We start from the raw sequence: 14149 nt of genomic DNA on the forward strand, positions 1-14149 counted from the left end.
AGAGGCCTGTTGGGTTATTTCACCTTCCTCACAGTAAAATGGAAGTATAGTTTTGTTAAAAAGAAGTAGGACTTAGAAATTAATATTAGTAATTTGTAGGAATGTTTAGTTCATTGCAACTTGCTGCCACTGTCCAGTGTGGATAAAGGCCAAAAGGGCCAACTCCCAGAAGTAAGAGACCTGGAATTTCACTGGTGGACCTTGTGACTATGGGAGAAGGGGCGAGCTGAAGGCTTTGCAGATTGAGGACCCTCTTTGATAACCTCCTGCCCTCCTTGGAGTGGGGAGGATGGGAGGATTCAGAAGTGAGCTGAGCCCTAAGGATAGGCTGAAGAGGGTCTACTCCAAGTTATGAGGTTGTAGGGTGGGAGCCATGCAACCTTGGATTGAACACACTTAAATGCCTGGTGCATGAGAGTCACAGGAGATGAGACATGCTCCCGAGGGTTAAGTTAATAAAGCTGAAGCCTGCTGGTTAAATTGAACTCTGTCTTCATTCACCTGTATATCCTGATTAACGTGGTGTGTCTTTTCTCTCATAGAATTCTATTACGTTCTCTCTCAAGGTAGCCATGTTCACCATGCAACTGGAAGAGAGTGCAGGACACTATTTGCCTAACAAACTGTATAAGCAGCAAGCAATATGTATATGGCACTTTCTCCCTTCAAAGACTGAAGAAATTACATGTATAGCCTCAGAGAATGAGGAATAAAGGTGTAGTGCTATTATCAACAAACCATGACTCTCAAAAGAGTTAAGAGAATGTAAAATTGGTCAGAATAACAGTCAAACGTATTCCAGATATCTATTAGTAGCACGTCAAACACGCAAGAAAGAAAACCACAATCTTATGCTAGTGTCTGATGGCTGTCACTGCTAACAGACACAGAAGAGTTTTGAGAGTCTTATTTTTTATTTTAAACAATTGTTATTAAGGATATCTACAGCATACTAAATAAGCCTGAAATATAACACATGCACATACACAACGGGGGGAAAAATAATATTGGTACCTATTCATGCATTCAGATGCCTTATTCTGGACAGACAGAGGAAAAGGCAGGCTCTCTCCCATAAGGCACAGAACGAGAAATGGAGAGCAAACCCCAAGAGCATACCAATAAGGACAAGACAAGGACAAAAAAAGTTGAAGTTAAAATAGTAAAAGGATTCAGGTTTTCAAGGACTATATTTTAACACAAAACTACACTGATTAAAGTAAGTAATAACTAATGTTAAATGTCTAGAACCATTAAGTTCATAGATAGAAATACTAAACTAAGAGAAAGTCACAATTACACAGAGAAAGTTAGCAACTTTTTACACATTCCTCTGAAAGTCAGGCATCACAATGACTTATGAAAATACAGCAGAATAATTCCTCTTACTCTTAGGTTGAAAAGTGTCAAATTTATGGAACACTTATGAGCCAAACTTAAAGGAATATCTCATCCCTCAGCTAGACAGTGAATCAGTTTCCTGTAAAAATTATCAACATTATGTGGAGAGGGAAGAGGAATTAGTTATAACAGCTCTTCAGGAAATCTAGAAGCTGGGACCACTTTTTTCCCCCTCCTCTTCCTCCATTCTAAAGTCTGAAACAGTCCCTTTCAGGTATACAGAGCGCAGTATTTCTTCAGTTTACATCATGGTAATAAATCCATTAGACAGATTTAAGGTACATAAGCTACCAGAGAGCTTGAAGGGAAGGCTCCCTGGTAGCACATGTGCCTTAAATCTGGCTAATGGATTTATATATAAAGAGTGAAGTATGTCAACACCAACTTCAGGAAGCAGCAAGATACTACGAGCAACTGACGAAGGTGGCAGCCCAGATCCCAACAGGTCTCAGCAATGAAGAGCAGCTCCACATAGTAAATCCTGATTTCCGCTAATAAAGGACATTAAAATACCCAGAAACAGTGTTGCAATGGCCTCTATTTTACAGGCAAAAATTGGGATCTCTCTCGTTTCTTCAAGAGATGAATCCTCCCCGTCATAGAAGTTATACATGGTAGTATCAATGTAAAAGTAGAGTGTCTTGGTAGGGCTGATGTAATTTGTGATCTCTCATTGAAGTTTTATTACTACTCCATCTTATTCATCTTCACCATATTGGACTTAAAGCAACAAATCATGGACATGATTCTGCAGGATCAGAACCTATGCTTGTATACATGCTTACAAAGAATTGTTCCTTTGCCAAAGAAATGATGGAAGGCTCCCCCACTTTCTCAATCTAGTATAATGGAGGAATATTCCTAAACTATTTTTTTAGTATTATAGTTGGATAAACTTAAAAAACATTCCCTATGAAAATACTTTTCACACACAAGAACAATCAAAAGTAATCTTTTCTCAGGGAGAACTCTCCAGCTTTTAGTAAGATTTTAATGACTTGACAATACTATGTGTTTTAAACTGTTTAATACTAAGACCAGCTCAACAAACTAAATACATCTGTCAGAAAATAAATGTTTAAAATGGAAGCTGACCAATAACTAAACTCATACTTATACTGTAATTGGAATTTTGTACTAATCTAAATAGAAGACAGACCACGTTTAAAATATGACAGGATACATTTTCCACTTGTTCAGGACTTCAGTGTGAAAAAAGTCCTATCTTTATTTTGGGATTAATCTTGTTGTGTTTTCTATTTCTAGCAGCATTTAGTTATGACATATAATGTTCACCCATGCTCTGTGTATTTAAGGGTACTGAACAGATTAGATAAATGTAATGGCTAGTGAGTGATGGAATTCTGGTAAGGAAGTGCTCTTGAAATTCTACAAGCTGACTCGTGATGCTGTAGGTGTGGAATTTGAGACAGTCTCACGTTATCACTACTATAGAAATCCTAGGAAATCTATTCTTGCCCCTGCTATAAACTTTGTTCTGAGTTAAGAAAGCCACAGGTCCTGGCTTTAAACCTGCATTCAAACATCAGATAAAAGCTTAAGTAGAGTCAATTCTAGCCCAACAAATAATCTTTTACAAATAATACACGGCAGTCTATGTGTGCATGATTTATTTTATGAGTTCTCCAATAATAGCATAACATCAGCTTTGCAATAAAATCCTACATGACATCAGGAGATATTTTCCCCCTTAGTTTGGTGAAGAGATCATTACTGAAAGTCTTAGTATAATAGCTTATTGTGATTTTAACCAAATGTCCTCACCACAACTGAATGTGGTGGGTCTTTCTCCATCCAGCAAGAAAAAGGGGATAGAGTTCCTTTTAAGGTTCCCACTGCAATTGGGTTACAAGGGAGGAGGAAAGGGGATGGACTTACTTTAGCAGAGCCAAGGGGTGGAGGGGATAGGAAGTGGATGGACAATGTGGCAGCACTGACCTACCTTGTGCACCAGAGGAGGGGGAAGTATTTATACGCTGTACATTTGGGAAGGAACTCTCATCAATTACCAATCAGTTGCACGCAACTTCTCACTCATGAAATCAGAATAGGACTGAGCTTTATCATCATCTGCTGTAGACATTGTACTAGTTCCTTGGAAGGAATTTTTGCTTCACCACCAGATTGGCTGAGGCATGTTTTTTTTCCTTTCCTCACAGCAAGTCAGGGCAAAGTACATAAGGAGGACAGGTCAAGATGTGGCAAACTTAGTAGGTGGCAGGTGTCCAGTGCAGGTACTCATTACAGAGGGGATATGGTTCCCTGATAAACAGGAATTGGAAGGGGATTTAAGGGATGGCATCCCCTAAGAAAGCTGGAAAAAGGGGAGTTGGGGCTCCTAATGTCCAGTACAGTGGGAAAACAACCCGCCCCCTCTTTTCCAGCCCTCCTTAACCCTCATTTGAGGAGAGAGTGGTGGTGTCCCAGCAATGGACTGGGACCAAGTTGGATTCCAGATAAGTGTAAACAATTAAGGAAAGAACAATGACCTGAACTGTACGATTTATTGCTGGGTATTCCCAGATATGTTAAGTCCATAATTAAACCACATACTTTCCCTCTTCGCTTTCTTCCTGCATGGCTGAGTCTATGACTATATAATGCTGATTGTCAGAGACTAACTGAAGCCCAGTTAGGATACTCTAAATCATTTGAGAAGGAATTTTGACAGAAGTAACTTAATTGCTTCTGAAATTGTTATTTAACCATAACCATAAACATGGCAAACTGCAGAACTAGTGAGGAGTGATACAAATTTGTTGATCTACCCTAGGTAAAAGCACAAGGTTGACAGATGTAGGTGTCAATATCAACACCAGAACTTGCATACTGGAGATGATGTCTGGCTCTTGAAACCCATCTACATTCTTTTTTTCTTTTGTGATAGTTTTACATTGGTTTACAATCTTATAACTTTATTATAAAAATGAGAATGTTTCCAAGCAGCAATTTTTCACTAAAAAGGTATGTTTTAGCTAGCACAACTATCCTAAAGAAGATATTCCCTTTGCAATTGTTTCTTATTTTTCCATGATAATACTTCAGAAGATGTAAAAGCTTGGACCTCCATTTTATCTCTTTTTCCAATATTTGCTTCTTCCTAGGGAAAAGAATCTAAGGAGAAAAGGCTTACTGAGTCATACCTGTTAAATGTTGGAGTGAAGATTCTTTTACAAAGGTTCCTTTGTAAATTTTTCCTGTTACATGGTGTCTGAAGCTACATCTACACTACAGCACTTGCAGCTGTGCAGCTGTAGTGCTTGTGGTGGAAACGCACTAAGTTGATGGGAGAGAGCTCTCCCATTGGTTTAATAACTCCTTGCCTCCGCGAAAGGTGGTAGCTATGTTGGTGGGGGAAGCTCTCCTGCCGACACAGTGCTGTCTACACCTGCTCTTAGGTCAGTGTAACTTATGTCGCTCAAGGGTTACACCGAAGTAACCTGTAGTGTAGACAGGGTCTCAGCTCTCCATATTTATTTATTTGTACAAATTTGCAAAAATACACTGAATGTTTCTAGAAAGTGCACTGGATTTGGTCACCATGCCCCCTTCTTTACTGGAACTGGTTCTATGGCACCTACGTATAGAAGGGACATCCTGTCTAAGCAAATGTTTGTGACAAGAATCCCTGAGGAGGGACAAGGAAAGAAGGGTGGGATGGCAGGATGGAGGAGAAATGGATGGAGTTACCCAATGTTATAAGCTGTAATTTGTATAATTTGCCCCCATGCAGGTCAAAAATGGGAGAGATGATCACCAAAGGGAGGAAGATGGGTAGGTGTGGTGTTGCTGAAGATTCCCAAGGTAGGACGGGGTTCTTGATCTTCAATCAGATAATCAAATTGACATTTCGATGATAATAAGGGTTGGGTGGTGGTAGTGGTTGCAGCAGGTGGTCTCTTCTTCTGATATCTGTCTTTTCTTAGGGTCTATGAAAGATGGAGAATTGGACCAGATGGATCTCCGTCCCCTTTGTGATCTACTACATTGTCTTTCATTTGTAGGAGTTTATAGAGAGTGGCCCTTGAGTCCTTTAAAGTGTGCAAAATTCTTTGGTGGACTCACTGACAAGTCTCAGTGTGAAAAGGAAGGTCTTCTATGATATTTAGACCTCCCTAAGACATGCTAATAGCTGCAGCCAAGATGCTTAATGCATGACATCAGTAGTAGAGATAGAACAAGATGCACTGCTGGCTGCATCCAGGGAGGTTTGCAGTGTGGTCCTCATTAAGAACTAACCCTCAGTTCTGATGGCCTGAAACTGTTCTTGATGATCTGGGGGAAGATGATCAATAAAAGTGTTTAATTTGCTGTAATTGGTCTGATCACACTTTGCCATCAGAGCCTAATAATTTGCTATTCTAAACTGCAGTGTCGAGGAAGAGTAGTTTTTAAGCCCAAAGAGGTCAAGATGCTTCTGATGTGATTGTATGGCATAGACTCAGTGTGGTGCTGTTTACCACGCTCATTAACAGCTTCCACACTACCAAAGAATTAGGAGAAGAATGTGAAAATAAAAACTCAGAATTCTTTGGAGGAACATAGTACTTTTAATCGGCTTGCTCAAGTCTACCAGATCATTTTGACAGGATCCAGTAGAATCTCAATTACTTGCATAGCTACTCAGTCAGAAGTTGTCATGTGGAGTATATCCAAGAGCTTATGTTGTGACTCTTGGATCTTGTTCAATGGGATCTGAAGCAAGGCAGCAATCCATTTAGTCAGCTCCTAAAACTGTTTAAAATCTTTGGCATAAGAGAGTGGACAGCTACGTCTGGAGAAGATGAAGAGATACGAGTTTGTGGTGTTACATCCTTGTCCACTCTAGTCTCTTGCACTTCAAAAAGCTCCTCACGAAGTTGTGGTTGTTTAAGAGGGAGAGATGGAGCAGGCGATTGCCATTCACAATATTCCCCACAGGAGTAGCTAGGACCCCTCAATATTGCTGATGGAAGGCTGCCCATGGGACCCAATATGGCCACTGAGGAGGACCATAAGGTAGAAGGGGATGCATCCAATGCTGCTAATACGCAGGAGAAGGGGCATGAGATTCTCTTTCCCTTTGGGCTTTTTCTCAGATAAGGTGCCTGGAAAGATGTCTCTATGGTGGTAAATAGGAGATCCCTGTACAGCGATATGGGAATTGTAGCAGGGTGGTCACCCACTCCTGCCTTAAAAGGCTTAAAACAGCCCGGGGAGAGGGCTGTGGCAGGGAAGGAAAAGCAGGGCTGATTGGGGAAAGCAACCTCAGCTGGGTGCCACGCCCCAATCAGGCCGAAGCTGGCTTAATAAAGGCCCAGCTGACCCTTATAAGAGGGCAGTGGGCCAGAAGCGCACACAGTCTCTCTCTGCCTTCAGAGAGAGAAGGGCCTGGCTGCTGGGAAGCTTAGGGTGCCTAGAGTGAGGCAGGGCTGGGGAAAGGCCAGAGGGGCTGAGGAGCTCCAGGCTGGTAACTCTCCAGGCTGCAGGGCCTTGTCCAAGGCCCCATAAAGGCACTGGGTTGCAGAGAGAGGCAGCAGGTCCAGACCCAACCTTGCCTATGATGAGTGGCTGACACTGCAGTCTGCCCCAGGGCGCAGGGGCGAGTTGGTGACTGGCAGTAGCCTACGACTGAGATGAGGTGGGGATAGGGGGTGGGGGTTCCCTGGGGAGGGGAGACCCCAAGACTGAGGGGTGTACTGCCGGGGGCAGCACCCCAAAGACAAGGGGGCACCGGGTCCAGGAGGAACACGGGGGCCAAGCGGCAGCGGGACACCAGCCTGCAGAGGGCGCTCCGGACGAGCTAATTCCCAGTGACAACCAGCAGGAGGCGCCACAGGGGTGAGTCCCACATCGCTACAGGAATCTAAAGAAGAGTCCGCAGTATAGTATAGAGGAGGAGCAGATCATTGTCTGCTTGATGGAATGGTATCAGAGAACCAGAGGGTACCAGGAAAAGGTAAGGCAAATCTCAATACTGGCTTCTGTTAGATACCCATTCATAGTGGAGTCTCTGGCTCATCAGACACTACAAGTCCTTGTAGAATCTGAACTTCTTGTGCGTGAATCTGCATCTGGATTAGACGGGGCTCCACAGTAACCAATGTCGATACTGAAGGTGTTGGTGGTAGTATCTGTCTAGCTGTACATGTCTAGCTGTGTAGAAGTATCAATGTTGCAGTATGGGTCACCTGTTTAGGTACTAGAGGTGGTAAAGAAAAGTTTGATGATGTTACAGACTGCCTAGATGCAGCAGTGTTTAGAATCTCTGCTGTGCTCTTATCCTGCAAAGACCTAGGTACTAAGGTCAACGGAGCATGGTGCTCACTCTGAGGCTGATGTCTTGGGGGGGGAGAGGAGGATCTGGGCCTGTATCTGAGGCAGATCGGAGGAGGGAGCGATCCAACACAAGGAGCCAACGTTTAATATCCCACTTTTTACGAACTGAACTGAATTTAGCTGGGATGTGGGTGTTTCCCAAAAAATGGATACATAGAATGTCTGTTGCTGACCAGGACAGCTTCCCCGCAGGTAAGGCAGTGCTTGAATCTCAGGGACACCAACATGCCAAGCTGATGATGCCCCCAAAAGCAAACCTTTCAGAACAGTGGGGAATTAAACAGAAACCCCCAAGTTATAACTAAAGTAATACAATTATCAAAAGAACTAAATAAGCTAAACTAAGAAGTCGAGGCAAAGCTGAAGTGGGCATTTTAGATGCTCTGTCTCAAGTTGTGGGGTGGTTGAGAAGGAACTGAGGACGGTTTGCCTTTGCAGCTCTATGTATCCTTGGTAAAGGGCACATGAGCTTCTAACAGGCACTACTGAAAATCGCCAATCAAAGGCACATGTGCAACTGAAGTGGAACACCCGTAGGGACACTACTTGAAGAAGAAACATTCATTTAAACAAACAAATCAATTTCATTCTATTTTCCACAGAAAATAAACCTGAGATCAGCAACAGGCAATCTGAATTGCTAAAACCCACAAATCAAGATGAAAGAAAAAGCTCTGGGTGGGCAGATTTAAAAAGCTAAGTCTTTCTGTAATTCTCATAAGGCAAAATAGATGGAAAAAAGTTTCTTTCTAGAACTTCATTTGCATACCACTTGATGAAACTGTGCATGATTAATGCTTGTAATTTACTTTGATGGATTCAATGTGTCATGTTCTGTTCCAAATATCTGTATATTTTAAAAATATAACCTGCATTGAAGCCTCTATAATTTGCCTTAATGCATGTGCTCAGACATGTAGTGAGCTGGAAGCAGGCTTTTCCATTACCAAGAATAGGTTTATTTTCTTTTGTTGTAATTTCAAAGAGCAATAAATAGCTACAGCAAACCATAAATCATTCAACATAGAATTTTAACAAAGAACACTACTTATCAAAACAATAGATGTACTTAAACTACATGGAAGGCAAAATTAAAATGTTGTTCTAAGTAGAACCTTAAACAACTATAGCTTCAAGACTCTATTTAGTAGATAAAGGTGGCTGTTCTTCTTCCCTAAGATGACGAAATTACAACATGAGTTAAGAGATAAAAGGAGGAAATTAATTCTTTTGAACTATTATAGAGGCCATACTAATTATCCATTTTTTGCGGAGAAAATAAATGAGAAGTTTAATTGCCACGATGCATTATACAACAAAGCAACTAAAGTCATGGCACTGTCATTTCCTCTCCTTGTCAACACTTAGTGGTGGTTTTATTGCAAAAAAATAAGTCATCCCCATCCACTGTGAAGCAAAGCATTCTATGGGGGAAAAAGTCAATATTTCTCTCTATTTATAAGACTATCGATAAGGTTTGTCAGTTTTATTTTCTGATATTTTACAGACAGAAGATCATTAACCACAGGCACATATTAAAGCAACAGGGAAACTTATAGCATAGCAGAAAAATGAACTATGATAAAACTATTAGATCCAAGAAAGAAATATGTAATATTGTGAGTATGTATGAAGTAGATATGATGTAAAAATAAAACATTCATTTTTACAATTATTTAAAAATGGAGATTGTTACCGTTTCCTCTAAACAATTTTAAAATATCTAGTGTATTTATTTGCTGAACATAAATCATAAGCTTTGTAATTTATTAATTGTACCTTAAAGGAATACTTGCGGTTTATGCGATCTTCAGGTCCAACGGGAGATATTACATAACTAGGTAATGGTATGCTACCCAAAACAGTTTCTTCTCTGCTGTCTATTGAATGAAAGAAAAATCAAAATGATTCAGGGCACTTCTTCAACAGGTGTAAACAAACATATTCCCTAACATAGTGGTTCTCAACCAGGTATACGCATAACCCTGGGGATACGCAGAGGTCTTCCACAGCATACATCAACTCATCTAGATCAGTGTTTCTCAACCTGGGGCACATGACCCCCCAGGAGTGTCACAAGTGCAGGGCTGGCGTTAGGAGGTGGCAAGCAAGGAAATTGCCCAGGGCCCCGCGAAGCTAAATTATATGCTTCAGCCCCGGGTGGTGGGCTCAGGCTTGAGCACTGGGTGGTGGGGCTTGGGCTGCAGACTCCTGAAAGGAGTACAGTAGTTGGGAAAGGTTGAGAACCACAGCCCTAACATATACCAATAACAGTACCAACAAGTGGAGAAAACAAGTGCTTATTATATGAAGTAATGCTACCAGAATTCTTCCAGCCAATCAAACTTTCCCCCTTATTTTTATTTAGTCAGAAGAATAAAATTCCAGAACACAGCTCCTGCTGATGTTCCTTTAGTGACCAAAGGGCAGAAACATGGGAAAGTGGAAAAGAAGGCCACCAAGGTGACAATGAATTAAAGAGGGACAAAGCAGAGAGACAGTCCTTGTTCAGCTTTCCTTTAAAATCTACTGAAGCAACAAGGGCCTACTGATAGGCAGCACTGTCTCCACTTAGACTCCCCTCTGGATCCATTCCTAGTAAGGCCCCATGCATGGGGACTGGCCACCCATGTTGTCCTGTTTCTTCTTCCTTCCTGTCTTTTTCCTCACTCATGTGTGCAATGTTCTCAGATCAATATATAGTAAACATTCTTAGTTTTTTTTTTTTTTTTTTTTAAGGCCAGAATAGACCATTATGATAATCTAAAATAATTTCACTCAGTGATTCTTACATCTAACCAAATAATTACTATAGTTAATGAACATTCATTATTACTGGCACTACATAGAGGAACAATAGCCATAAATATGAATAAATAATACTTTGCACTTCTATAAAACCTTCCAAATATTTCAAAGCACTTTACAAACAATGTACTTAACCTCAACATCCATGTGAGTTAGGGAAGTACTATCCCCATTCGATTCAGGAACAAACTAAGGCATAGAGAAGTTGTGTGACTTACCAAAGATCATACAAAAAACCTAGTGGTTAAAGACTGGAGCAAGAGTCAGGTATCATGGGTTCTAATCCAGACTTTGCCACTGATTGTCTGGCTTTTGGCAAATCACAATCTCATTCTTTTTCCAGCTGTACAAATACTTACCTTCCTACATGTTTATTAATGTTGGAAATGTGCTTTGAACATGTAAAGTGCTATAAAAATACAAAGCAACATCATCTATCGTCTATATCACTGCTCGAAACACACGTCTCTGGACTACCGATATCTTAACCATAACTTTATTCCAATAAGTGTGACAAACCAATACAATACAAGCAAGCAAGCAAACAGTAATGTTGCTTTCTAATGAGGGTTTGAGTCACAATTTAATGTTAAACAATTGTTTGAAGGGTAAACAGCGGCGAAAAAGTTTAACAGTTTATTTTAGCTCTAAAGAGAAGTTCTGAAGAGCAAATTAGAACATTTTTCACAATGGCCTCAGTTTCATGAAAACTCTGAAAACCACTACATTGTCTACTCACCTTTGTAGTAAAACAAACAATAATCAGACAGCACAAACCATCGTCTTTTCCATAATCTCATTCCAGAGCTATCCTGCAAAAGCAAGGAATTTAATACAATTTCTTTCAGTTCAAATAAAAGCTCATATAGTGTCTGTTTTATTATCTAATTCCTACAGTGCTCTACTAATTAACAGATTACCAGAGATATCCCAAAATACAATATTAATAATTACAAAAATAAATATTGTACTTGTGCTTGGAGAAACATTATGCAATGATAGAATCATCAAGGCTAATATCTAGTTACAGGACAAAGCTTCCCTATGCTATCCAGGACAATTTTCAAAAAAATTATTTTTATTCTCTAACTAATCTAAAATCTGAAGGGTACATGGATTGCGCAGTATGGGTAGCTACCATATATTTTCCTCACAGATTTATCAGGTAATTAGGATAATTAGTTGTGTATCAGGAAGTGATACTCATTCCAAGGATTGCTTCTTGACAGAGATGAGTATCAGCATATAAGCGGAGTGAACAGGGAAAACTTAGTGGAACAGCACAGAAAAGCATAAAAAACAGTAAATAAATCAAGAGACAAAATTCATAGAAAACACAAAAAGGCTAAGACACACTTCCTAGAAGACTTTGTCACTAACCTTCAATGTAACTTAAAAAATCTATTTCGAATACACTATAGCCTATGAGGCCTTAAGCAGTTGAGAAGATTTTAAACAGAATATGTATTATCAGCTATAGCACAGAGATTTGAAAAGCAATTACAATTTAATTTTTTTGTATGAAATAATTCATGTTTTAGGAAAGAAAGGGGTTTTGAACATTGTCAATACATTTTAGGATGAATTGACACCTCTTAACCATGTGTGGATTGTTGATTTAAGATAAGATTTTATAAGTTAAAAAGAACAAAACTGTCAGTTCCATACTGGAACAAAAGGAAAAGGCCTTTATGATCTGGACTATTGGGGCCTGCCTCACCCACTGCAGCTGCCACTGGGCACTGGGGTGCTACCGGGGCCAGGATACTAGCTCCCCTTTGCTGGTAGTGGAATGTGAGTTGATACAGTTTATTACCTAGAGAGGTTAGCCATCAAGGGCTCCCATCCTCGCCGCCTTTTAATCTAACTGATAGATCTCCAGTGATGGTGGGGGCTAGGCTGATCAGCAGTGTAGGATATGGAAGGGAATTTGTTCATATGGCAAAACTGGCAAACTGCTGTGTGGATTTTTTTCCACTTACTATGACATCCAGGAGGTCTTGTTCTGGGGCATTTAGGTTACAACTGCTGCAACGCTGGCAGATTCCAGTATGATTGGTGGGTTAAAAAGGATCTGACTAAAGTCCCTGTAACCTAGAGTGGGCTGCTCAGGCAATAGTCCTGGTATGGTAATACATGATGAGAGGGCTGGCCTCTGTCTCGCTCAGCTTGTGGCTCCCTTTATCTTATCCCTCCTACCTCTACAGTGGAGGATGGGAAGGAGTCAGGACTCTGGGTTTGAGTCAGAATCCACTGGCAGGCCTTTATAATCACACTCAGATTTAGACACAGTAGGGTCATCGGTGCCAGTTGAGAGCCACACTGGAATAACCCTGCCAGGTAGTGTGCAGTGGTTACCAGAGTTAGGTAGCAGTTTAAAATAAAGTTGTGGCTTCCACACTTAAACCATACTATAGCGTTTCTCTCATTTTTTCCATGTTCAAATCAAACCTCTATTGAAAACTTAAGTGCCTGACTTTTAGCGGTGCTGAGCAAGCGAACTCTCTACTGAAGTCAATGGTAGCTTCAGGTGTTCCACAAAATTGAAATTCAGGCCCTTCAATTCTTTTACTGTTATCTAAAAAGCTTTCATAGCTATCTGATATATTCTGTTGTACATTCCGCAATACAAAGAGAGAAATATATAATCTCTCACACACCTGTTTGTGTAGCCAGCCTCTCACCACAACAGGAACATTAGGGTTCCTCTTGATAGACTGGTCCCTCTTTCCAAAGCTGTGAACTTTATTGCCAGATTTTAAAACCTGAAAAGAAGCACGTTACAATAGTACTAAACATACTGTACTAGAGTCACATCAGTCAGACTACAAATAACAGAGGCATCGTTTCATATTTTTTTACACAGTAATGAAATAGTTCTAGCACTCTTCAAAGGCACATATGTATTGGCAATAGTATTTAAGTAAGTAAGTAGTTGAGGAAAGTCAGCTTCCCATTATCATCAACATATCAGTACCAAATGCTGTTCCAATTTCATCTGAATCATAACAGTGTTGGTGTCCAACTTTTCCAACTTAAAAACTGGGCGACTGGGCAACAAAATGGCAGATGAAATTCAGTGTTGATAAATGCAAAGTAATACACATTGGAAAACATAATCCCAATGATATATGCAAAGCAGTGGGGTCTAAATTAGCTGTTACCACTCAAGAAAGATCTTGGGAGTCATTGTGGACAGTTTTCTGAAAACATCTGCTCAATGTGCAGTGGCAGTCAATAATCCTAACAATGTTAGGAACCATTAGGAAAGGGATAGATAAAACAGAAAATATCATAATGCCATAAATCCATGGTACGCCTTGTGCCTTGAACACTGTGCAGTTCTGATCACCCCCAGCTAAAAAAAAAAAAAAGATACATTTGAATTGGAAAAACTACAGAAGGGCAACAAAACTATTAGGGGTATGGAACAGCTTCCATGTGAGGAGAGATTAAAAAAGACTGGAACTGTTCAGCACAGAAAAGAGACGACTAAGGGGGGATATGATAGAGGTTTATAATATCATGAATGGTGTGGAGAAAGTGAATAAGGAACTGTTATTTACCCCTTCACAACACATGAAACAGGGGTCACCCAATG

The 14149-nt window shown here is 40.4% G+C and overlaps 1 protein-coding gene across 1 annotated transcript in view; it reads right to left on the reverse strand.

Moving 5' to 3' along the window:
* PLEKHA7 (pleckstrin homology domain containing A7) overlaps positions 1–14149 on the reverse strand; it is a 291060-nt gene that overhangs the window by 77424 nt on the left and 199487 nt on the right. The window contains exons 6-8 of the mRNA XM_065403332.1: positions 13209–13313; positions 11288–11360; positions 9520–9620 (exon numbers count right to left, since the gene is read on the reverse strand). Of these exons, the coding sequence (XP_065259404.1) occupies positions 9520–9620; positions 11288–11360; positions 13209–13313 (279 nt within the window). The remainder of the gene's footprint in view (positions 1–9519; positions 9621–11287; positions 11361–13208; positions 13314–14149) is intronic.

The sequence above is a fragment of the Emys orbicularis genome, chromosome 4, assembly GCF_028017835.1.
Source record: "Emys orbicularis isolate rEmyOrb1 chromosome 4, rEmyOrb1.hap1, whole genome shotgun sequence".
Lineage (NCBI taxonomy): Eukaryota > Metazoa > Chordata > Testudines > Emydidae > Emys > Emys orbicularis.